The 24360-nt window shown below is 37.4% G+C and overlaps 1 protein-coding gene across 2 annotated transcripts in view; it reads left to right on the top strand.

Annotated features, from left to right (window-relative positions):
* ARB2A (ARB2 cotranscriptional regulator A) overlaps window positions 1-24360 on the top strand; it is a 290622-nt gene that overhangs the window by 11862 nt on the left and 254400 nt on the right. For both annotated transcript variants that reach the window (XM_061364339.1, XM_061364340.1), the window contains exons 2-4: window positions 7673-7796; window positions 10100-10201; window positions 12807-12907. In XM_061364339.1, the coding sequence (XP_061220323.1) occupies window positions 7691-7796; window positions 10100-10201; window positions 12807-12907 (309 nt within the window). In that variant the 5' untranslated portion in view covers window positions 7673-7690. The remainder of the gene's footprint in view (window positions 1-7672; window positions 7797-10099; window positions 10202-12806; window positions 12908-24360) is intronic.

Here is a 24360-nt window from a genome sequence, read left to right as displayed (position 1 = left end):
GTATGTACAGAGATGAGGCTACTGAGAGTCAGTCTTCTCTACTCCATCTTTCAAGCCAGAATCTCGTTAAAACTGACAGCATAGTAATCTTAAAACATCATCCAAACCAGGGTTTTTTTATAAACAATCACAGAGTAGTTTCAGGTAAGTTATGAGGTAATATTGTGCAAAGTCCTTGTGACTTATCCTTGCAACATACACTGACAGGAATATCTGATTCTGTAATTAAAGAGCACTTAGCACAAATCTGAAATGTTTTCAAAATGATTATATTGCTTCAACATTTCTTTTTGTCCTCATCATCTGAGATGTAGCCCTATGCGTTATTGGATCAATACAGTACAAATCTTGCACTGAATATGGCATTATTGCACGTTGCATGGGTTTTTTTTTCAGTCTTTAATTGCAGAACACCATTAGTTCTTCATAAACTAAATTCCTTGAATTTTCCCTATCATTTGTTGTTTGTGGAGGATTATTGCCAGACTTTGAAGAAGGTGGTGATTAAAGGCATCTTGAAATTAATGTCCTGCTCATCATCGTACACTTGGGTCCTGAGATTGGCAGAGCTGGGGAAGATTCTTCAAAGTTCTTAAGGCGGGAATCTACCTGCCCATAGTTCTGAGCATTGAAAGACATCATTCAGGCTGAATGCCTGGGAAATATACAAAAAAGAAATATTAAATATAAAAAAAGAAATATAAAAACAATATACAGAAATCTAAAAACGTTTCGGTTTTCAGGAATTCAGTAATATTCCTTAAGAACATCCGCAGATTGTGAATTGAGTTATCCACGCAGCTTTCTCCATGCAGCATTCTACTGCCTTCACTTTTTCTCTCCCCAGAGTTGCCTGCCTAATTTGTCAGATAACTGTCCATCTGCCTCAACAGAAGTAGGGCTATCCATACACTTAATTACTGATATTCTGGAGATTTAAGAGAATACTGTATTATGCATTGTTGTTGTTTAGTTGTATGTGTGTTGTAGGCAGCCCCGTACATCAGCTTCCTCATTCTCTGTGCATTGGGATGGTGGAGAGAATCGGAAGGGTGAAAGCGAGGAAACTCATAGATTGAGATAAAGACAGTGGAATAGTTAAGCAAAAGCTGTGAAAAAGCAAGCAAAGCAAAATACAGAATTGCAGGTGTTCAGCCATCCCCAGGAAAGCTGGGCTTCATCACATGTAACGGTGAGTTCGGAAGACAAACACCACAGCTCTGAACGTCCCTTTTTTCTCAGATTTATTGCTGATCATGTCAGTATATGGCACGGAATATCCCATGAGTCAGCTGGGGTCAGCTGTCCTAGCTGTTCCCATCCCAGCTTCTTATGTACCCCCAGCCTGCTTGCTAGTGGGACACGGTGACAAGCAGAAAAGGCCTTGATTGTGTGTGAGCTTCTTGTGTAACCCCAGCCTGCTTGCTAGTGGGACACAGTGACAAGCAGAAAAGGCCTTGATTGTGTGTGAGCACTAATCACTAAAATGTCCCGGTACTACCAACATTGTCACACTGGCATGAAGTGAAGTTCATGATGACTGGAAAAAGGGAAATATAGCCCCCGTTTTCAAGAAGGGGAAAATGGGTGACCAGTCTCACCTCTGTGCCTGGCAGAATCTTGGAGCAGATTCTCCTGGAAGGCATGCTAAGGCACATAAAAAACAACAAGGTGCTTGGTGACAGCCAGCATGGCTTCACTAAGGGCAAATCCTGCCTGACCAATTTGGTGGCCTTCTATGATGGGTCTACGGAACTGAGGGATAGCGGTAAAGCAGTTGATGTCATCTACCTGGATTTGTGTAAAGCGTTCAGCATTGTCCCACATGACATTCTTGTCTCTAAATTGGAGAGACATCAATTTGATAGGTGGACCACTCAGTGAATAAAGAACTGGCTGGATGGCCACATGCAAAGAATTGTGGTCGACAGCTCAGTGTCCAGCTGGAGACCAGTAACGAGTGGTGTCCCTCAGGGATCGGTGTTGGGACCGGTCTTGTTCAACATCTTTGTTGCTGACATGGACAGTGGGATTGAATATGCCTTCAGAAAATTTGACAATGACACCAAGCTGCATGGTTCGGTTGATACAGTGGAGGGAAGGAATGCCATCCAGAGGGACCTTGACACGCTTGTGAGGTGGGCTGATGCCAACCTTATGAAGTTTAACCATGCCAAGTGCAAGGTCCTACACCTGGGTCGAAGCAATGCCAGGCACAGCTACAGGTTTGGCAGAGAAGAGATTCAGAGCAGCCTTGTGGAGAAGGACTTGGGGGTCTTCGTTGATGAGAAAATTAACATGAGCCAGCTTCAGGGTGTGCTTGCAGCCCAGAAAGCCAACCGCATCCTGAGCTCTTCATGTTTGAAGATTAGTTGTGATCTTAATCTACAGGGATTACCTATGATGGCAGGTACAGTATTCTGACCAATGAGGCAGACATACTCCAAAGCATACCAATAATGTGTTAGTGCATGTAGAAGTTGGAGTTCAGAGTATTCTTTCCTACTTTATGAAAATCTATTGTACATAATTTTTTTTTTTTGTATTTTTTTGTCACATGAAGTGAATTTTTTAGGCTGAGAGAGTTGGGGCTGTTCAGCCTGGAGAAGAGAAGGCTGCGTGGAGACCTCATAGCAGCCTTCCAGTATCTGAGGGGGGCCTACAAGGATGCTGGGGAGGGACTCTTCATTAGGGACTGTAGTGACAAGACAAGGGGTAATTGGTTCAAACTTCAACAGGGGAAGTTTAGATTGGATGTAAGGAAGAAGTTCTTTCCTGTAAGGGTGGTGAGGCACTGGAATAGGTTGCCCAGTGAAGTTGTGATTGCTCCATCCCTGGCGGTGTTCTAGGTCGGGTTGGACAAAAACTTGGGTGACATGGCTTAGTGTGAGGTGTCCCTGCCCATGGCAGGGGGGGTTTGAACTAGATGATCTAGGACTAGGGTCCTTTCAAACCCTAACTATTCTATGATTCTGTGACACTGTTTTCATCACAAATCCAAGGCATAGTCCTTTATCAGCTACTGTGAAGCAAACTACTGTGTCCCAGACAAAACCAGTGCATGTATGCAGAACTGTTGCTCCTGCAGAAGAATTCTGAATGATCATTTTTAACCTCGTGTGTAGTTGGGAAGACCATCCTGCTCGCCTCCCAGCGGCTGTGTTGAGGTTGTACTCCCTCTTTCTGTTATTTTGACGTGTTTATTGGATCGTGTTTACATGCATAAGTTTATGAAATTCAGTTCCAGCATTTCAAGAAAATTAAACTGAAATAATTAAAATATCAGTGTGCGGAATTGTGTTGACATTGCCTTGTATAAACAGCTGAGTTGCTGACATGGTTGGGACGCTAATGCATATAGCTCATAGTCCTTTGCTTTTTGAGCTGAGTGAATAACACTGAAATGTAGCTGCTGTGCAGATCAGCCTTTACTGTCATGTATGTACTTCATCAGCAGGTTCCACCACCATTTAATAACATGTGGTGATGTACTGAGATTGAGGGACTTTGGGCTCTGTATTCTAGTGGTTAAAGATGTTGTTCTTCTAGCATCTACTACTCCCCTCCTGTTCATCTTCCCTCTGGCTTTTTGCACCTGTGTGGAGCATGCTTTAGGCAAATACATTTTCTAGAAGTTCTGATAGGTCTTAAGTCTATAGTAAGTATGTGCAAAAAACATTTTTAACTTGGGCAGATCTATGCAGGCTTTAAGAGTACTGGCAAGAGGCACACACTGGAAAGTTGATCCTCTGGCTAAAATTCTGATCTTTGCAACAAGGAGATGCTGTAGCTGCTCATTAACATCAGAACTGAGCAGAAAATACTGTCTCTGAACCTTCTTCACATACAAGAGATATTTTAGCTGAACTTTTTCAATACCTAGTCTAAAGTTTATTCTAAAGCATACTGGAAGTAACTGGCTTTCAAAGCCAAAGTTTGGCACACCTATAAGCAGCTGAAAAGAGGGTCTTGTAAGTGGAGGAAATAGAGGTATGACCTTAATTGATGCAGTTGTTACTGAAGTCATCTGTAGAGCAGTAAAAGCTGAAATAGGTAAAATCCAATTATAGACAGAGAATCCTACTAAGATTAAAGGAGGTATTTTTTGCTTTGTTGAACCAATACCGAGAAGGGACTAGAGCCAAAGTGTCACCCAGCCATCTCTCAGAAGAAAAGCTGGGTCTTACTCAGTCATCAGCCTGATTACACACATCTGGCCCACACTTGTCCATAGCTTGCTTGGCATTTCAGTTTACAAAGAATACGGCTCTAATTCAACTGTATTGTAATGAAGCAGTGTAATAAAAAGATTCTGGTAACTCCTGTTCAGATCATATCGAGATAGCCTTGAGGCACTTGTGCTGTTTGAAAATACTTTTGTGTTTTCTCCTTATGTTGCACTTGTGGTGGGTTAGCACATCAATTATTTGTAGCCTTATTTGGAACATTTGTAGCATTGACTTAGTTTCAGGTATTGCTAATGTAGAGCCAAATTATATACTACAACTTTTGCTGCATTTCAAGCTGAACTTACACAATGAAGACTAATTGAAGTCTTCACTGAAATCTGTGTACGTGTGCATTAGTTTGAGAGTCAGAATATATGCAGTTGTGAATCCATCAGCTCTATAGTTGCATATTTAGAGGTACGATGAAAATGCAGCCTGTTGTCTCATGTGAAACTATGAAACGAGAGTATTTCTGCTGCCAAATTATTTTAAGTATTACTGGGCATAGAGTTTAAGAGGCACAAAATATGCATAAGGTATTTTGTGATAGAATCATAGAATAGTTAGGGTTGGAAAGGACCTTAAGATCATCAAGTTCCAACCCCCCTGCCATGGGCAGGGACACCTCACACTAAACCATGTCACCCAAGGCTCTGTCCAATCTGGCCTTGAGCACCACCAGGGATGGAGCATTCAGAACTTCCCTGGGCAACCCATTCCAGTGCCTCACCACCCTAACAGGAAAGAATTTCCTCCTTATATCCAATCTAAACTTCCCCTGTTGAAGTTTGAACCAATTACCCCTTGTCCTGTCACTACAGTCCCTATTGAAGAGTCCCTCCCCAGGGAAAGCAAGATACATACAAATAAATATACATTCTCATGGCAATAAACTTAATTGCTGTATTTCTTCAGGTGAAATAGTAACTTGTTTGTTAGGAAGAATGCTTGCTGTGGCTAATGCTAAAAAAAAAAAATCACAGAAAAGATGTTTTTAAAAGAAGTATCCTAGTAATTGTACAGAATAACACATTTAAAATAATCTCTACTTACTGTGAGATGATAGTATCTGGGAATTATGTGGAGTGCTCAATGTATGAAATTAAAGATCACTGGGACTTGAAACTGATGCCTAGAATAAACTGCATATTCCTGCATATGGGAGAGCTGTATAATTTTCCCACTATTCATTTCTGCACCATCAGACTATAGTTGATTTGGAACCTGTCAAAGAAAGGAAATCCAACCCCTCATGTAATTTTTTTCAATTTGTTATTTAAACATATAAGAGTGAGGGATTCCACAATGCTGTGTTCGTACAAACAATGTATAAAATACTGTGTGCTTGTTTCATCCTCATTCTAATATCAAGTCCTCCCTCCAGTGGCTGCTGTAACATTTTTGTAGTTTGTCAAAAAGTATTGGAAATTCTCTCTCCGAAAGCTGAATTCTGATTTATTCGTTTATTTGTTTGGTTTTTTGGTGCTTCTAGCTTGGCAAATGAACCTGTTACCTACTGCCTACAGTGGTGGGCTCTTCATCTGTTTAAGGAAGAAGGGTATCCGTTGTAGAGACAAGAATGCCAGGGATTCTTCATTTCTTCATTGATTTATCTGATTAGGGGATGGGGGTTTGTTTACCAAGGTACATCTGTTCAGATAAATTTTATGTTTCTTCCCTTGGGTAATAACAAGTTATTGAGCATCTGTATGTGTTTTGTAACTGCGTTAATGTATCTACACCCAATTACGAGTTTTCAAATATTGTGTAGGGAGTACTACCTAATTTGTATGACTACAATAATTTTAATCTGGGCTATCACAAAACACTATCACTGTCATTTTGTAGCACACCTAATAATTTTAACTGGAATTAGTTTGTTTCTTTTCTGAGTGATTTAGTAGAGTGTACATAGTTTTGTGCTGCAAATATACAAACTGATGATGGACAAAATTTTGTATTCAGTGATGTTCTGTCAGTGGGCTATTTGGAAGCATGTGAGAAAAGTCTTTAATATCATCCATGTGTGTGAATAGTCATTTGAGTCGTAATGTTTACATTGACTAAATTATACACTAGAAAATACAAATATCTCTGTGGTTTTGTTGTTATTTTTATTGATTACCTTTGTTATGAGTACTGAGTTGATGAAGGTGTTAGCCAAACGATATAAATTTCGACTGAATCATGTTGAGCTGTGACATAATGGTACACAATTGAAGCAGAGCTTTCTTGGTAGAATTGTGTCTTTAAAAGACTTCTGGCAGTGTACTGTCATTTCACATCAGCGTAATTGGAACAGGCTTCTGCAAAGGAATGTGTCAAAGTCTCCTGTAGGTCCAACTTGTAGAATGGATCATTGGACTTTCTTCAACCCCAGCTTAAAACAACAAAAAAAACCCTTAAATTGCTGATTTTTTTTCCTTAATCTGTAAGAAAATGTTTAATGTAGTAGGTGTTCTCTAAAGACAATAGAAAAATAGTCTTTATTACACTTATTTATGGGTTGTTTGTGTTTTTTCCTGCTGATACAGTTCATGGAAAGACATCTATGGTAAATTATATTGGGGAAAAGAATAAAACAGATTGGTAATGACTGACAGATAAAACGAAGAACCAAAGAAAGATTAAGGGAAAAAGAATTCAATGCATGGAAGTCTTTTTACTGAGAAGGAGGAAGCAGTGATTGTGATGTGGTTGTTTGCTCCCCTGGTGTCAGGTTCAGGATGAAAGGGATTACAGATTTGAATGTCTGGGTTGACTTCTGTGCAGTAGGAGAAATTTATAAATATATTTTGCATGTAAATTCTCACCTTGAGTATATATAGGTTTATTCTGTATCTGGACGTTTACTTTATACATTTCAGTGCCAATAATACAGTGGTTCAAAATGTGCTCCATCTAGTTTTACTAAAACCAAAACTAAATAGTACAATAAGAGCAATAAAGTAGAGTTAATTGATGAAGAAAATCCTTAAAGATTGTGGAAGTCCTATTGTTTATGTTTTGGGTTTTCTTGTATCCTCTACTTTGGGCTTACAAAATGTGGTGCTTCTTTAAAAGGTCTGCCATTTACTGATATTACATTAGAATCACAAAAAAGAAGGATCAATTGGCTAATGTCCTTTTCGGATTAGGGTGAAATTAGTATTCTTTCTTGTGAACTTGACTCTTCGACCAAACTTGATTCTGGCGTGTGTGTCGTACTTCCTGTAAAGTGTCTTAATACAGGATAGTGTGATGAGACTTCAGTGTCCAGTATACATTTTGAAGGAGTGGAAAATTTTCATTTTACCTTGCATATCCTAGGGATTTATAATATTTATAAAAGTTTTGTTTTAGGAACAAGTTCTGGGTTTTTTGTGACATAAGCAGTAGTAAATGAGATCGGTTGAAGTAGAAGTCAATTAATCTCTTAATTTCCAATTCTTGTTGATTTTCAGATTGTCCTTTGAAGATTAATGTACTTCTACCTCAGTATTTTAAATCTGTTGACAGTTTGGGTAATGATGGCTCAGCTCCAGCCAGGATGCCCAGATGAAAAAGAGAAGACTACTGCATTAAAGGGTATGAGTCTCTCTGCCTTCTCTCTATATATATTGACATTTCAGAAACAGTTACTAAAGAAAGGAAAACAGTTTGATATATCTGTGGGTTAGAGTCTGGGAACTGCAATACTGGAAGAGACTATTTGTCTATACTAATGCTTTTTGTCTAATGGTGTGTCCATTATCAGTATTTTTGTAACATGATATGAAAAATAATGATCTGTGGTAACAGAATAATATATCCATTAATTTTTAAATTTTCATAATTAGCCTTTGAGAAAGTTTGCTGGTGTTTTTGTGTTCTTAGTTTCTGGGTGTTGTCATTTAGTTTCTGTGCCACTTAGTTTTATAATTACAAAACCTTGTCACAGCTTTTAAAAATCTCTGACAAAAATGTTAGCAGGGAAAACATTTTCAGGGCATTGATTGCCATGTTGATTTTACAAAGTTTTCTTTGTATTATTTCTTTTAAAAAATAGATGGACTGAAGTGACTTAGTGGAGTAATTTTCCTGAGAAAAAACCCCACATTATATATTACAGCTTTTTGTACAGTGTTTTTCAGTTTTGGAAGTATGTGGAGTTGGTTAGACCTACAAGTGAGCTAAGCAAACATTTGATTTAAATTGCTTGCATCATACATTTACTCACTAAATTGTCTTCCGAAAGAGAAAAGAAGACTATACCTTGCAACTCCAGTGTAAAAATCTGATTTCTGCTGAAGTATTGTTAGAAATATATGTTCTGTTACACAGTGATGGTAGATGGTGTTTGTTCAGTTACAACTGTATTTTTGGTAACCTTTGATGAAAACCTGTGTGGTGTTTGTTTCAAAACTTCTAGTAATCCTTTCAAATTAATGTTTTTTGAGATGATTCTTCATGATGGGAAAAGTAAAACTCCTGTTTTATACTTGCCAATAATTTGATCTTCATCAGGATTAGTGTCCAAGAAATAAATACTCCAGATAATGGAATCTTTCTCTGAGGATATTATTTTCTTCGTGCAACCTAGTGAGCTCCCATTGAGCTAGAGAAGGAACTCTGAGAAATGTTGAAGCTAATTTTCAGTACCTTTTAAACACTGTAGAAATTCCAGAGGATTAATATACCAATGCTAAATGTGGGTAACCTGTAGGCTTGTCAGTGGTGACAAGACTGAGCAGAAATAGTGATACAAAATGTATTCAAATAATGATTTAAAGTAATTAAAGGATGGAAGTGTAGTTAATGCCAAACAAAGTTTAAAGAAAATCAGTCTTTTCAAACTATTTTCTTTGAGTTACAGTTTTGGATGGTAAAGGTACAGTATGCTTAGAATACTTAACACATTTCCTTGGTTTAATGCATGGTATCTTGATTTATGAAACAAAATAGTTCAAAGTCTGTGTAGCACTCCTGAACTTAATGTTTTTGTGGTCTTTGATTAATTAATCAAATTAAGAAAGTAGGAAAATATTTCAGTGGAATCCTGGTGAATCATTTCTTGATTTTTTTTTTTTTTTATAATCAGTGTGTTAGAATGATGTTGCACTGTGTGGTGGTGGGCAATGAGGAGAGAAGGGATTATTGTACATTGTTATCTGCATATGCAGTAATTATGTAGTAGTTAGATGTAAGCAAAAGATGTCCCTATATGTTTGCCTCTGGTTAAATATGAATCCTTAAATCTAAGGTAAAGACTGCTTATTTTAGTGAATGAAGGCTGTGCTAGGTTATACCATCCTAGTATAATAAGGATGTGTGTGTCTTGGCTTGCAATAAAATGGATGGTGGTTTTCTCTACCTTGAGAGTTATTAAAGGAGAGTGGCTGAAGGAAGGATTCAGGTAGCGTAGCCTGTTTGGGTATCAAAGAGAAGGTTAAGGAGTGTTGTGATGATGCAACTGGTCAATGCCTATGAGATGATGTTCATTTGATAATTTAACCTCTTCATGAAGTCAAACAAGAATGTATTGATGACTTATACTGAAGCCAGATAAGTTCACGTTAAAGCCATGATGCATACCAGGGGTATACTTTTAACACTGAGGGCAGTGAATCATTGAAACAAATACCTGTGTCTTTGGTGACTTCTCTGTCCCTGTACGTTTTGGTAACATTAGAGATAAATAGGTAGGTAAATAAATAAGTAAGAAGATACACTGACAGTGAGGCACAACTTTGGAATGATATTTCCCATGACAAAGTCCCGTGCTTAGTAGTATGTGTGATGTCCTTCTGCCCTTAAGATATACAAATCTGAACAAACACAGTTCGTCAGTGGTAACAGTGAAATAAAAAGGCATAGCATACATTATGTAATTTTTCTTGTCTCTTTTTCAGATTTATTGTCTAGAATAGACTTGGATGAACTAATGAAAAAAGATGAGCCACCACTTGAATTTCCTGATACTCTGGAAGGATTTGAGTACATTTTTAATGAAAGTAAGTCATATATGATTTTTAAATGTTAGAATAGTGTTGAGAGGTTATCAGAACTTTAATTATACCGTATAAGTCTCTATCAGAATATCACACTTTTCAGTTAAGAATAAAATTTCAAGCCTTAGCGGTAACACACTTGTAAATCTAGCTAAGTAATTATTTTTTTTAATTTAATAAAATTGTCACAAAAATACCTCCTTTCATACAATACTATAGGTTTGTATTGTGCATACTTTCTGACTTCCTGTTTTCTGTTACAGCAGTGTTGATACAAAAAAATTCTGAAAGTAATTTTGGTAGCGTTAGCAAGCAAAATTAAAGAGTAGTCACTCATTTAAGAAACATTTTATTTACTGATTCATTTTTATGGATACAAGAGAAGTTATTCAGATAATGATTTATCCCAGCTATTTTATTAATATCAATAGAAAAACACTTGTTTATATTGATGGAAGAAAGAATGAACGTTGTGATAGACTGTCCCTTATTCTTCTGATGTGGATCACGATTTTGCATTACAGCTGTTTGATGCCTACGAGTACTTCCAGATAGCTGAATGTGTGTGTTAAATGAATTAGTAGTGTTTATAATTTCCAGTGCATGCATTTTAAAATACAGCTGAGAAATAAGTCTCTGAGCTAAAGTAGTACTTGACTCAAGCAAATGGCTCTTTCAAGATTGTTTGAAACCTTTAGGACAAATGGGGATGTTTAAAATTTTGCTCCTTTGCAGTGCCTGTTCTGTGAACAGAGGAACTTTAGTTTCTAATCTGCCCATCTTACATCTTGACTTTTAAAGAAAAAAAAACAGCTTTCCTTTAAATGATAGTCATTTATGCAACACTTAGCTTTTTAATACCCTGATGGCTTTCACAGGAAGGTACTTAGAGACTAAAAGTGTCATGAAAGTGATGCTCTTTCTTTGATGGGAGGGGTTCAGCTCTGTCACTTTTCAGCTCCTTATTTTTAGATCTGCACAATGTCTACTGTCTTCCTTACTGACTTCAGAGTTAATGGTTCATATGTGGCTGATAAAAAGGGCTGAAATTTTAATTTTGGGGAGCAGTGTTTTAGAATGATGTTAGCGAATATTCCATCACCATCCTCACAGACTGAGTGATTTCCATCGAATGCAGCACAACACATGCTGCTGGGCAGCAAAGCAAAAAGATCTCTGTTTTGCTTTTGTACATTTAATTAAAATGTTTGGTCCTGTAATCATGTCATAATCTTGCTTTTTTTTTATGATGGAAAAGTAAGGAAGCTTTTTATCAGATTTAAAGAATCTGAAGAAGACAAGGGTTCCTGAAAGCCAAAGAGAAAAATTTACTGGGTATTTGCTCCACTTTACTTGTGGAGAGAGCTACTTCACGTACTAGTGAATGGCATACTTGAAGAGTACGTAGCTGAGAAGGAACAGCTGAAGATAAAGTTACGATGAAAATATGAGAAGGATATTTGAACCTGAGACAGGGGTACGAAATTTGGGAGAGATGTTTCCCTGGTGTCTAGCACGTGAGGTAAGACAAGTCTGGAAAAAATGTCAAATAAGGAGATAAGCAAACTATTACAGATGTCAGATCTTAAATACTTTATTTAAAACATCAGGAATCAAATCCTAAAGATCCTGAAAAGGTGTGAACTAAGTTCGTAATTTCTTACCATTCAAGAGGAAACATTTTGCTAAGAAACCTAACTTTCCTCATGCAGACATTTTAGCTTTCAAAGGAGATACTCATACATATCTGCCCTGCTTTTAATGTTCCTTTGATTTACGTTGATTTGTGGTGCTTTGAGATCATAACTTGTGTTTTGTCTAATGAGCTGAAACATTACTGGTAAGACACCTATTTTCCTAAAATTACTTCCTATTGATTGCCATTTTATTATTGCTGTTGTTTTAACTCGTCCCATGTCATATCTGTGGTTGGGTATGATATTAAACTTTCACTATAAACAAGCCCAACTACGGAAAGTTCCACTGGAATCTCAGAGTAGCATGTGGGTTTGCTCTGATCAAGCGTTCTGCTTTATTCTAGTGTTGTAATCTTGGTGTACCCTGGATGTAAGAGCTCTTACTTGATTGCACTATGCCTAGGAGTTAAGATACTTATGCTAACTCTGCATGTGCTTTTTTCAGATTAATTTAAAATGTTGTTAATCTTGAGAAAAAATGTTGCCTTTCCTTCCAGCCTCCAGCCCATTTTGTACTCATTTCATTATAAATTCAGTTGGTTTTGAAGTGGGAGATTTATAGCTACAATTTGATCACCTAATTGACACCACAAATCAAGTATTAACTACTAATGTTTACATTTCACTGTTAATCCATAGCAGTTGAGACATAAATATTTCTTGCAGAGCATTTTGGTATCCACATGTAATTTCACTGTCATCACTTATGTTTAGCTTTATTTAGCAATATACACCATTCAAGGGGAACGCGTTTTGTAGTTATGCTACAGTTGTTTTTCTTCAAAAATACTGCAACCATAAATGAGAAGGAATTCATAATAGCCCAAATTTTATATGTAGACTTCTTTTTAAATGTGTCTTACTTCTAATGAAGAAGTTACTGAAATGTAATGATTTTGTTTCTTTTCCAGAAGGGCAGTTAAGACACATAAAAACTGGGGAGCCATTTGTCTTTAATTATCGAGAAGATTTACATAGATGGAACCAAAAGCGCTATGAAGCTCTTGGAGAGGTATATAAATAGTGTGTGTGTATGCATGCAAATATATGATGGAGTGCTGTGGGTTTTGTAGCATTTCTCTGTAGAAGTGGTATTTTCATGTATGTCAATAAAGATTTAGTGAGGCTGCAGTCATTTAACAAAAGGTGTTTCAGGATTTATTGCGTGTTAATGCTCTAACAGTAATTTCCATTATTTGCTGTATAGTTTAAGATGTGATTTAGACTACAGTTTGACTTTAATGTATATTCAAAATAGAATGTCATCTAGATTACGCAAATTAGAGAATATTATACAATGCAGTATTTTCTTCTCACAGTGAAGCACTGGATACAAAACTGGCATTTTACCTTATAGCTGAAGATGGATGCAGTGAACAGTTTTCTCGTGTTACCAAGTGATACCAGGACCACTTAGGTTAATTGACTAGAGATCTGAGGAATAATTTATTAAATATTTTTGGTGTATTAGATTTTGGATGCTACTGGTACTTCTTAGGCTTTTTGTAGGGGTGCTATGGATGTAGTAGCTATCAAAGCAACAGATCTTAGTTTCTTTTCTATCTTAAAATGACTTTCAGTGCCATGTTTTCTGTAATACTTGAAGAGTGAGAACACTGACTTGAGGAGAAAGGCAGCTGATCTCAGTGAATGCAGAGCAGTGTGTGCTGATTGCAGAGCAGTGCTGTTCCTTGCACTGTCACAACCTCCTCTGCCCCACAGAAAGAACATTCTCTAGGTAGTAATGCTGCTGAAGTTAGAGTGGCTTTTGGAGAAAGGTTATGCACAGTTCTGTGCACAAAGTAGTCTTCCTATTAGAAAGAATTCTCTCCAGATTTCTTGTAGCCCCTTTAGGCACTGGAAGCTGCTCTAGGTTCTCCCAGAGCCTTCTCTTCTCCAGGCTGAACAAGCCCAGCTTTCTCAGCCTGTCTCCAGAGCAGAGGTGCTCCAGCCCTCTCAGCATCTATGTGAACTCCTCTGGACTTGCTTCAACCTATTCCATTTTGGAAGATAACTGCATATATCTCCCTTTCATCCTTCTTTCCCCAGCTTTTATTGCTGCGCATGACACTATATGACATGGAATACGCATTGAGTCAGTTGGGGTCAGGCTGTCACAGCTGTGCCCCTCCCAGCTTCTTGTGACCCCCAGTCAGTGTAATTGTGTACTGAAAAGTAAAAAGAAAACTACAGGGCCTGAAATGACAGCCAGTACTACACTATTGCAAGGTAAACAGTGCAAAGATCTTAGTTGAGTTTCTTGAACGGATAGTAAATAGTAAATTTATCACAAAATGAGTTCATATAGTTTCTCATGCTGCCAAGAATGCGTTTGTTAAGCTGAAGAAGTATCTAACTACATGGCCTGTTCTCAGAGTAGCAAGATAGGCTGTAGGAGCTTCTGCAGGCATTGAACATGCGGGGTCAAGAAGGGAGTGCACAGAAGAGGTCTCTGCCCAACTGGATCAACAGAAGTAGTATGCCGTCAGTCCTTAACCTCTGCTGAGCAGTGCTCTGGTGCTGTGTCCTCGCTCAGCCCTTCTGTTTCATGCAGGGCTCTCTGCTATGCTGGAGCTGCCCGGCTGTTCAGCACTGCTTTGTCCTGCCAGATCTTTCTTACCAGAGAGCAAAGAACTTTCATTTTTATCTCCTCCTCCTCGTTCCTGCAAGAACTGTGGTAGGGAGGAAGCAATGGGGGCTGCTGCTGCTGCTGCTTCTCACATACTTTCATCTCAACTGTATTTTTTCAAAAAAATGTGCTATTGCCCAATCTTTGCATTGTCTAAGTTACTTGATACCCACTTCTCTCAACAGAAAACAGATTAGCGCTTATTCTGGGGTCTCTGTATGCAGACCCTTGTATGTGCCTGTATTATTCAAATATCCCCATTTTCCAGATAAATGAATCGCCATGTAGTTTCTTGTGTCACCGCACCTTCTTGTACATGTTTGGCAACATCATCAAATTCCTTATTCTGAACATCTGAATAGCGAGTGTCACAGCTTCAACTCGTAATGGTATGAATGACTTTCTGTGATTTTTTTGGTTAACAGGGAGGTGGGTGTGTTCATGGAGTGGGTGCCTTACATCTGCACTGTTTCTTGTGCATTTTGCCTTAATTATAGCAATTCTCCATGTTCAGGTTTGAGTGATCTTTGAAAATGCACACTGTTTATATTGGTATATAAAAAAGACAGAAAAGGTTTGAGGTCAGGAATCTGACAGAGTGAATTATTCTAAGTTGTTTATTTGGTTTGTATTTTTACAGAAAAAAGAAACTCATGTGTGTTTCACTCTGTTGTCTGCTAGGTGCTTGATACTACACAGTTCCTCCAATATGTCACAAATTTATAAATGCTCCATTGTTTTTGATGCTGTGAGTGCTTATATAGTTACCTGAGAATGCAGGGGATGCTGGCCAGCAAGACCCTTGGCATTTGTTCACATAGATGGAACCGTCTTTTGTGGCATAGAGTAGTGGATCACTGATGTAGATGTTGAAAAGTATGGAAGCTGTATATTACCCTCTGATTTCCCATTTTGTAGTCCAGTGTAACATGTTTAGCGAATGTGGTAGCTTAAGAAGCAGCAGCTCATATAATTCGTAAGGCAATATAGTAAAATCTGGCCTTTAGCCTCTGCTCTGAAACATCATCCTTTGGCTTTAGGAGTTCCCTAATATATATTTATGGCTGAACATTTATGTAGCTGGACATACAGTGAGCTAGACTTGGGTCATCAGACAGAAGTGATTTAGGTGTTCAGTGTTTCTATTGTTAGTTCAGTCATTTTGTGCTGGTTTTCTAATGTTTAAAAGATATACTTATTCTGCTGAAGGCGGCTTTTTTTTTTTTTTTCCTTTACTGAATGTAGATATTCTGGACTCCTTTTATTGGTTTTTACTAATTTTAAGAAGTGGGTGTACTTCCTGGCCTAATGTCACAGCATTGTTCTCTCTTTTTCAGATCATTAATAAATTTCTGCTCACTAATCTTTTGCTGTTAAAAGTCATGAATTCACTATCTGTGATATTCTGCCATTATTCTGGCTGTATGGAAATTGATTCTTCACAAATTACAATGGTTCGTCAACATCTCCACTTCTTATATCTCTTTATTCTTCATTCATTGATCTGTTATTTCAGGCACACAATTTGTTCTGCAGCCTCTTGATATGTGCTCCTAATAGACAATTTAGTGAACTGTTCATAATTTTGTGATTCTGGTTCAGTCATTGCTTTTGCGGCATTGAATTTTGTGGAGAGCCTCTCCATTTGCTTTTTAAAAATTAAAATGGCAACAGAAGTGCACAGAACATGGTGTTGCAGCTGCTTCTAACTGCTGATTAATCCATGTGGCAAGTTTGAAGTACGACTGAGAACAATTTTGTGACAACAGTTCAGTCGTTGCAGACGTACCATTCAGTTCAAGGTTGAATTTTTATTTATTTATTTTTTTTCTGGCTAGGAGTTATGGAGACATGGATTCTAGGTTAAACTTCAGATTAGACTCAGATTGTGTACGTCTCCATGCATTTTAAATAGATGTCTGTGTTTATTGTTTGCGCTGCACTTTCAGTTGATAGTATCGCTACTGAAATTGCCAACAGTCAGCTTCAGCCCCTGGTTCATCATGACTCTGAAATTAGCTGGAAATCATAAAGTAAGTACAAAATCTGTTGCTGGGGTTTTACCTTGCATTTTGCCAGTCATATGGGTTGTGTTGATAATGAGACTTCATGTGAAAAATATTCACATTCTCCTACATTTGTACAGTAATCAGAATATCGCTAGCATCAGTTACTGTCTGGCCCTCTCCTTACCCCTTACAGCTCTAGCCCTGGGTAATAATGATTTGGTGATTGCTTGGAGGCCATTTGATATTTGAAGATGTTTTTGTGACTGCCATCACTAATGAAGATACTTTTACCTATGCTAACAGTTTGATTGACTACTTACGACTTTACCTAAGTCAAATAAGATTCATAAATATGTAGATGCTAATGTAGATTGTGATATAAATGCCTCTGCAGTGGTCCTGTTCAGGGACTAGTGTATGCCATCCCTTGCCATTGCAGGCTGTCTGACCTGCAGAAGTATATAAGCAGACAGCAGAACAGCCATGGTTATTTTTCATACTTACCACACCATAGCACAAGAAATACCTTATATTTATGTAGGATAGGTACAGAAAGCAAAGAAATAGAACACCTAAGTTGGAAATTCCATACATGTTTCATTTATTATAAGGTAGAGTTAATTTTATGTCCTCAAACAAGTTTTGTGCTGCTAAATAAACTGCTTTAAAGTACGTGCACAATGTTGGGTCCAGTTTATAAGAAAGTAGATTAACCACCAAGGTTAATATTTTGGGGGGAGTGAAGGGAGATGGGGGGAAATAAGTATGTAGAATTATGACAATGACAACCCATAATTAAGATTGCTAAGTAGTAAAATGGGATTTTTTTTTTTGTTCCAGATCTCGTTTAAGTTAAAGAACAGCTTGGTCTCAACATAATTTAAAAACTAAGCGTTCACCTGCTACTAATTTCCTCCTTGGTTGCAAAGAGCATTATTAGTTTGGATGACTGAGAGAAAGAAGCTATTTACATAGCACAAATGAAAGCATAGAGCAGCAGAAGAGGACATGTAAGTTAATGAAGAAGGAAGCATTAAGTAGTCTGCATTTGAAAAGATAGCTTCTTACATGAATAACCCAAAATCTGATGATAGGCTGCACGTGCACCTGATAGTACTTAAGGTCCAATCTTGCAGCCGAAGCTCATGTGAATAAACTCAATAGGTCTGATCTTGTGAATAAGGGCTGCAGGATCAAGTTCCAAATAAAATTTGCAGATGATTAGTAGAAATCCTTACACTTTAGTTTCAGTTTCTTTGCACAGACACTTTTCAGTTAAGCATTCCAGATTTTCTCTGGCTAGTGAGACTTCAATGTAATAAACTATGTATTACACACCATGGATTAAGCAAAATTATGTATCTTGACTTATGTATTTGCTGTTAATTATTTAGGGGTTGGAAAAATCTAACTGAGAGGACAAAGTAAATTAACTGGTAGTGATGTGGTATATAGGCAGGGGTATGGACATTTGCTTTCATGGAATGCTTACCTGGCTAGGGCTGTTGAAGAGGGTGTTCTGTTCAAAGAAATTAGATGCCAAATACTTAACAAGTGCCTGCTGATTGTGTATGAACTGAATTTTTCAGTGTCTTGTATTACAGTCAAGTAAGTGTAAACTTTAATGGGGGTAGTAAAAATCTTTGCTGAGAACCTTATGAATGCTTCCTAAATTTATGTCCTCTTTCAAAGGTAGAGTGAAAACATCTAGATTAAATATTTCCTCCATTGTTATTTTGGAAGTGGTTAAATACCATTTTGGGTGGTCTCCTTTGAAAGCAATTGGGTAGTGCTATTTATGGGCAGGTCATGCCCCATCTACTAATGAATGTTGCGGAAGATTTTTGCTTTAGCAGACTTTTACAGTGGAGGAAATGTCACAAAAATATTTAGAGTTGTATTTTTTTGAACAAAAATAGCTGAGGAGGAGGAGATTGGGCAGTGACTTTAAAATAAAGTGTGATCTCATTTCTTATTAGACAGAGAAGAATCCACGTGGAGTAGAGACTTTTGAATGTACCAGTTGGAGGAAGCGCTTAAATGACACCTGCCACATTTTGAACACCAGTGTCAAATATAAATGCAGTTCTTTAGGAATCCATGCTTTATTGGCTACAGGTCTTTTTCAATACTAATTTGATTATTTTCAGTTTGAGATAGGTACATGTGAAATGGAAAAATGACATGAAAGACCAAGGAAACTAAGTAAAGCACCTGCAAATGGGGCAGGAGATTGGATTTCTTCTCATAGTAGTTCCTGAACCATAAGTAATACAATTCGATAACATTCCAGTCCTTTTACTTCACTCATTTTTGAACCGATGCTTTTGATAGCAAAAAGCAAACTCTAGTAGGGGCAGCAGAAAAAAAATTAAATCGTAGTACATGTGTGCTGTCTTCAGAATTTTAGAAATATTTCAGCTTTTAGCAATCTATTTATCTTCACCATTTCTTTTTAGAGAGTGAAGTGGATGGACAGACAGCAAGGAGCGAAGACTACTTAATAGTACCTAAGGAAATTTAAATTTAAATATGAATCTTTGTTGCATGCAGTATATTCATTTGCATATGCTAAATCCGCTTTCAAAATCTGCTGTTTGTGAAGACTTTTTACTGGAATGATTATGTCAGATGTGCTTCAGTGAACTCTTCTAGTTTGTAGGCAGCAATTGGCAGTAGGTTGGTTCATCACTGTAACATGACAGTACTCGAAAGGTTCAGAGATAGTTTCATAATTATTGTTAGCATGATTCTTGAAAGAAATGATGAGCATCTCATAAACCCAGATGGGAATTTGTTACGTTGTTGATAAATGTGTTGATAAATGTGTTTTACATTTTTAAATTGATAAACAGTGAAAAGCAGAGAAGATACAATAAGGCAGATGGTTGTTTATAAAGCACTTGCAAGTTGCTGCAATTCAAAGAATGGTACTAATTGTTAAAAAGAAGACAAAAATTGGAGTAGGGGGAGTGTTTCAATGAGTTAATCATGAGCTTTTTAAAAATAAAACCTTCAGCAGCTTTAGTTCAATTAGAACCATTCTTGCCATCCTGGGTTTATATGCAAAAGTTTAGACTCACAGTTCTTAATAAACTTTTGTACCAACCATTTTCATGTAGCTGAAATTAAAAATACAACTAATCCACCTTTATCTAAGTACATCCATTCCTTTCTTTTTCCTTTCTAGGAAAAAAAAACCCAAGATTCGCTGCACAGCAGAATAAAATTGAATTATCATTATTAATCATTCCCTCTTAGCTGGAGTGATTAATTTGGATTTAAATCCAAAATCAGAGAGTTCTCAGCAAGGAAGTAAGATGGGATATAGCTGGCTTATTTTTTGTTAGAGTGGTGAGAAGAAAAATATTTTTTGTCAATGAGGTGACTACAAAAACATTAAGTAGTGCTTAGGCAGAACACAAATCAGCACATGTGATGAAACGAGTTGGTTCACCTCTGTCTTGTGAACATTCAGTTCTTGTTTCCATCAGTGATATTAGAAGTTTCTATGAAAGGCAAAGTATTTTCCTACTCTTTTTGCAGGAGTTTTTGAAAACTGGAGTTATGTAGATTGCTGCCTTCATCAGGCAGCTCTTTTAAAATATGTTTATTTCACCTCCGTTGCAGAACTCCGGAAGACTAAGCTCTCTGACAGGATTTTCAGCTTTCCCAAGATACAGAATTTAACACTTTCTGTGTTTTCAATGAGAGACTTATATCTTTCAATTTTCTGGGAATATTTTTATTGAAATTTAGCAGAATAGTGATTTTTTTAATAAAGCTGTATCAGCTGTGTCAGTCCTTAATAGGAATAATTTGAAAGGAAAAAAATTCAATTATAAATCAATAGAGCGTTGTATTTCTCTATGTGCAAACAACCTAAAATTAGTTTAAGATGCTCCAGCTGCTCAATTCATTAACTCAATCACAACTGAATTTTGGTATCTGTTATCTTCTGTTGATTGCTGCAGCAGAAATACCCAGTTAGTGAGCCTGAAGCTATGAGATGCAGTTATGACTATAAAGGAATATCAGTTCAATAGGTTAGTTACCTGGAATTTTAAGAGGCTTAGTACATAGTTATTTATCCTAACTCATGCTTTGTCCTGTCTGTAATGATTCAGGGAAGCATCGTGCTCCTCCACAAATAGTGTCAATTCCTTCTCACATTCAGGGTTTCCAGATTTGCCTCCTGTGGTTTTTGGTTGGTTGCACTTCTTATCTCTTCCCAGTATATCTGTTAAATCTTTGAATTCTTCTCTTGAGTGATACCCTTAGTATGTTGTTGGTAATAAGAAAGATCCTTGTGGAGAAAACCAAAATTTTTCTCTTTTGATTGAATTAACTGAGTGTGGGGGGAACTGTGCATATGTTTTTGCCATGTTTCCGGCTGTGTAAATTATATAGATGTTATGGTAACTTTCTCTTACTTCACTGTAGATCTTACACTCCATAATGCAGGATGGGAAAAGTATGCAAAAATGTTTTCAATTTCTAGATTCAGGAATTCAGCTTCTGTCATTGTTTCCACTATGTATGGCTATATTCTAAGTGGGGTTTTTCTAAGGTAAAACCTGACATATCCATCCCAGTCAGAATGCACCTGAGAGCTGCACAGAGAAGTCCAAATAAATGTGTAAAATGTATTTGGAAGTGGTTTTGTTAAGTTCTGCAACCTGAACTTGGGTTTAGATGTGATTGGTATTCATGCATTAGACATGTGCCTTCATCACATGCTCATAAGAATTTTGGTTCAGTAGTCCTTAAAGCTGATGTTTAGGTAAGAGGGAAAAAAAAATATTAAATGTAAGAAAAAGGGGAGTTTGTCCGCTGTAAGCTGTAATTCTAAGTGAGAAACCTTTTTCTATATTTTATGTACTTTCAATTCCACGATGTTGGTTAGAAAAAAAAGCAAAAAATACAAACTTAAATGAAAAATGGAGCAATGTTTTCATATAAACTGATACAACAGGAACAAGGGTAGTGTTACTGTAGTTGGTTTTGCCATCTGAAGGTAATGATGTGAAAATAAAGAAGGAAATTACTCAGAGTTTATGAAGGTTGTAGGAATGCAGAAAGTTCAAGCAAAGGAAAAAAAAATCAGGACAAGCAACCAGAAGAAATCTTTAAATGAAATTACTTAGTGCTAATCATTTTTACTGCCTGATCATCAGGGGTTTGATACTCAGTTTCCTCTGTGCCATCAAACTTGCCAAGATTGATGGTTACAGTTGATCTCAAATTCTTCAAAAAATGTGTTTGCCTTTTTTCATTACTTTTGCTGAAACAAATTTTTAGTCCTGCTTGATACAGTGGAAATGCACATTGGATTTTTGCAGTGAACATTTCTGTTACTGCTGACGTACCGAGGCTTTTAAGTTTTAAAACAAATGTTCTGTGTAGTAGTGAAAAACCTGAATGAAAGTGCAGGTAGCAGTGGAAGTGGGGAGTAATGCTAAAATAGCTGTCAGCAAAAGAGAAACAAAGTCTAGGATAGCAGTTGCTTTTGTTGAGGTAGAATGAAGTGTCAGAGATGTCAGGACACAGTGTTGATAGTTGATCAGTTTTTTGTGTTTTTTCTTTAGCTTAAAACTTCATAGATCTTTTATGGAGGGAGGGATTCGGTATTTTTCTGCAGAAGGATACCCTTTCTGCTTGTGACAGAAGTCAAAACTGTTCAGTGGCAAACAATGTATCCAGCATACCCAACTCTCAAAGAGATGCAAGAGATGCAAAATTCATATACATATGTGTACAAAAGTTGTTATTTCTGTGAAAGCAACCACTCTCAAAGTCAACATGTGTAAAAGATGTGGATGGCAGAATATCATTGAAATAAGTGGCCAGGGTACAGCAGAAGTCACGAATACTTTTCTAGTGCCACAGTGGTTTGTCATTACATTTGGTCACGAGTGGAGAATTATAGCAGTCAGCATAGTCAGTGTACCTTTCGGGGATTTCTACCAGCCGAATGACTGATAACTACCACATGCATTACTAAAGTATAAATACAGTAAACATCAGACATGCTATCTACTTGAATTAAGTGCAGAGGAACTGAAGCAAGTCTCTCTGTCAAATGTATGGGCAAGATTGACCGTATGTGTTGTGATCTACACACGTTTGTACTTGTGAAGCCCATGCTGCCGTGCACTGGTGTAGTAATGGCTGAGGGCAATATTTTTCTGTTCTAGATATCCATGCTGGCATAACACTGACCCAGCAAAGGGCTACAGGAATTCACCTTGCGACTAAACCCATTAATGGAAGTGGTGATGTCTTGTGTCTCTTATGAGAGAGATCTTTGTGAGGAGTGAAGAAACCTACTTGGTTCATCTTCAGAGGGGAGGCACGCTCATCCCATCTAATTATGCATTTTAGACTTCAGGACAATTAGTTTGAAGTCCTTATACCTGCAAGCAGGTGTTTAACCACCAAGAAAGCAAGGCTCCATCACACACCGCGTTGACTTGGGAAGAGAAACACTGTATTGGAAGATAACTCTGAACATACCCTCTTCCCCTCCTTCCCTTAGCTTTTTATATGCTGAGCATGATACTGTGTAGTTATGGGGTATCCCTTCGGTCAGGTGAGGTCAGTGATCCTTGCTGTGTCCTCTCCCAACTCCTTGTGTATCCTCAGCCTGCTTGGTGGTGGGACATGGCGAGACGCAGGAACAGCCTTGACTGTGTAAGTACTGCGAAGCAATAACTAAAACATCCCAACTAAAACATGTTAGCACCACTGGTTTTGTCACAGATCTAAAACATGGTTCATACAAGCTGCTCTGAGGAAATTATCTTAGCTGAAGCCAGCGAAAGTGGTATTGATGTCTTGGAAATGTTTACTGGTGGTACTGGTTATTGTCCTAGAATTGCAGAATAATTTTGTTTGCACCTCTGGGGACTTACCATCCTTGCTCAATGCCTGGTAGCATATATACCACTAGTCAACTCCATTGTGTTCGGCAAAAGTGCAATCTAAGAGAGGATGTGTCTTGAGATCAATTTGTAATAGGAAAGCAAACAACGTGTTTGATAACCTGAGCTTCTACCCATAGCAGTCAGCCAGGAACAGGGCTTTTTGTCCTGGGTTTCAATCTGCTATTCAGTTTGTGATGTCACACCTCTTCTCACTGGAGTACTTTGGGAATGTGAGCATTGGATGCTATTTAGGGACCATATAAGGATTAATCATAAAGTGAGAGGTCTGATCAGTTCTTGCAGATACCAACATAGTTCAGTGCTCTTGGTCACAGTGATGTCTGGTGTGCAAAAATACTTCTAGATGTGTATGGTCGTAGGTAGAAAAAATTAATTTTCACAGTGGGTATGTTGAAGTCACCTTGTAGAAGTGGTCAAGGTACATACTGAGTTACAATATATGGCTTCAGATTTGGTCAGTTCTACATCAGTAAGCTAAAACTGAACAGTAATAAAATATATTATTAATATTTCCTTATGGAACAAATTTTTTCTTCATACAAATGCAGTATGGTTGGATAATTCCGAAGTAATTCTGTAAAATAGTGCTTTTTGATCTTTTTGTAAGAAAAATCTGACTTCAATTCACAGTCTGCCTGAGAATTTAGAAGTAGCTTTTCTTCCACTGTCTCTTAGAAGGTTGGAGTCTTTGGCAAAAAGCTCACTATTGTCTTGTGTTTGCAAGTTTCTCAGGCTTACCTTTACACCTCCACAGGAAACCAATTGAGGATATTGTCAGATACATTAGAAAGCAGAATTCGTTTGGCTGCAGTATAAAATGACCTACTAATAATCTTTTACATAAAAATAGACTGTATCCATAGAGACATGGGTAAAGTGA

Source organism: Neopsephotus bourkii, unplaced genomic scaffold, assembly GCF_033783945.1.
Source record: "Neopsephotus bourkii isolate Nb327-2 ecotype Australia unplaced genomic scaffold, CSIRO-AGI_Nbou_v1 NB_1232, whole genome shotgun sequence".
Lineage (NCBI taxonomy): Eukaryota > Metazoa > Chordata > Aves > Psittaciformes > Psittacidae > Neopsephotus > Neopsephotus bourkii.
Note: the sequence above shows the minus strand (reverse complement) of the source record. Positions and strands in the feature narration are given on the sequence as shown.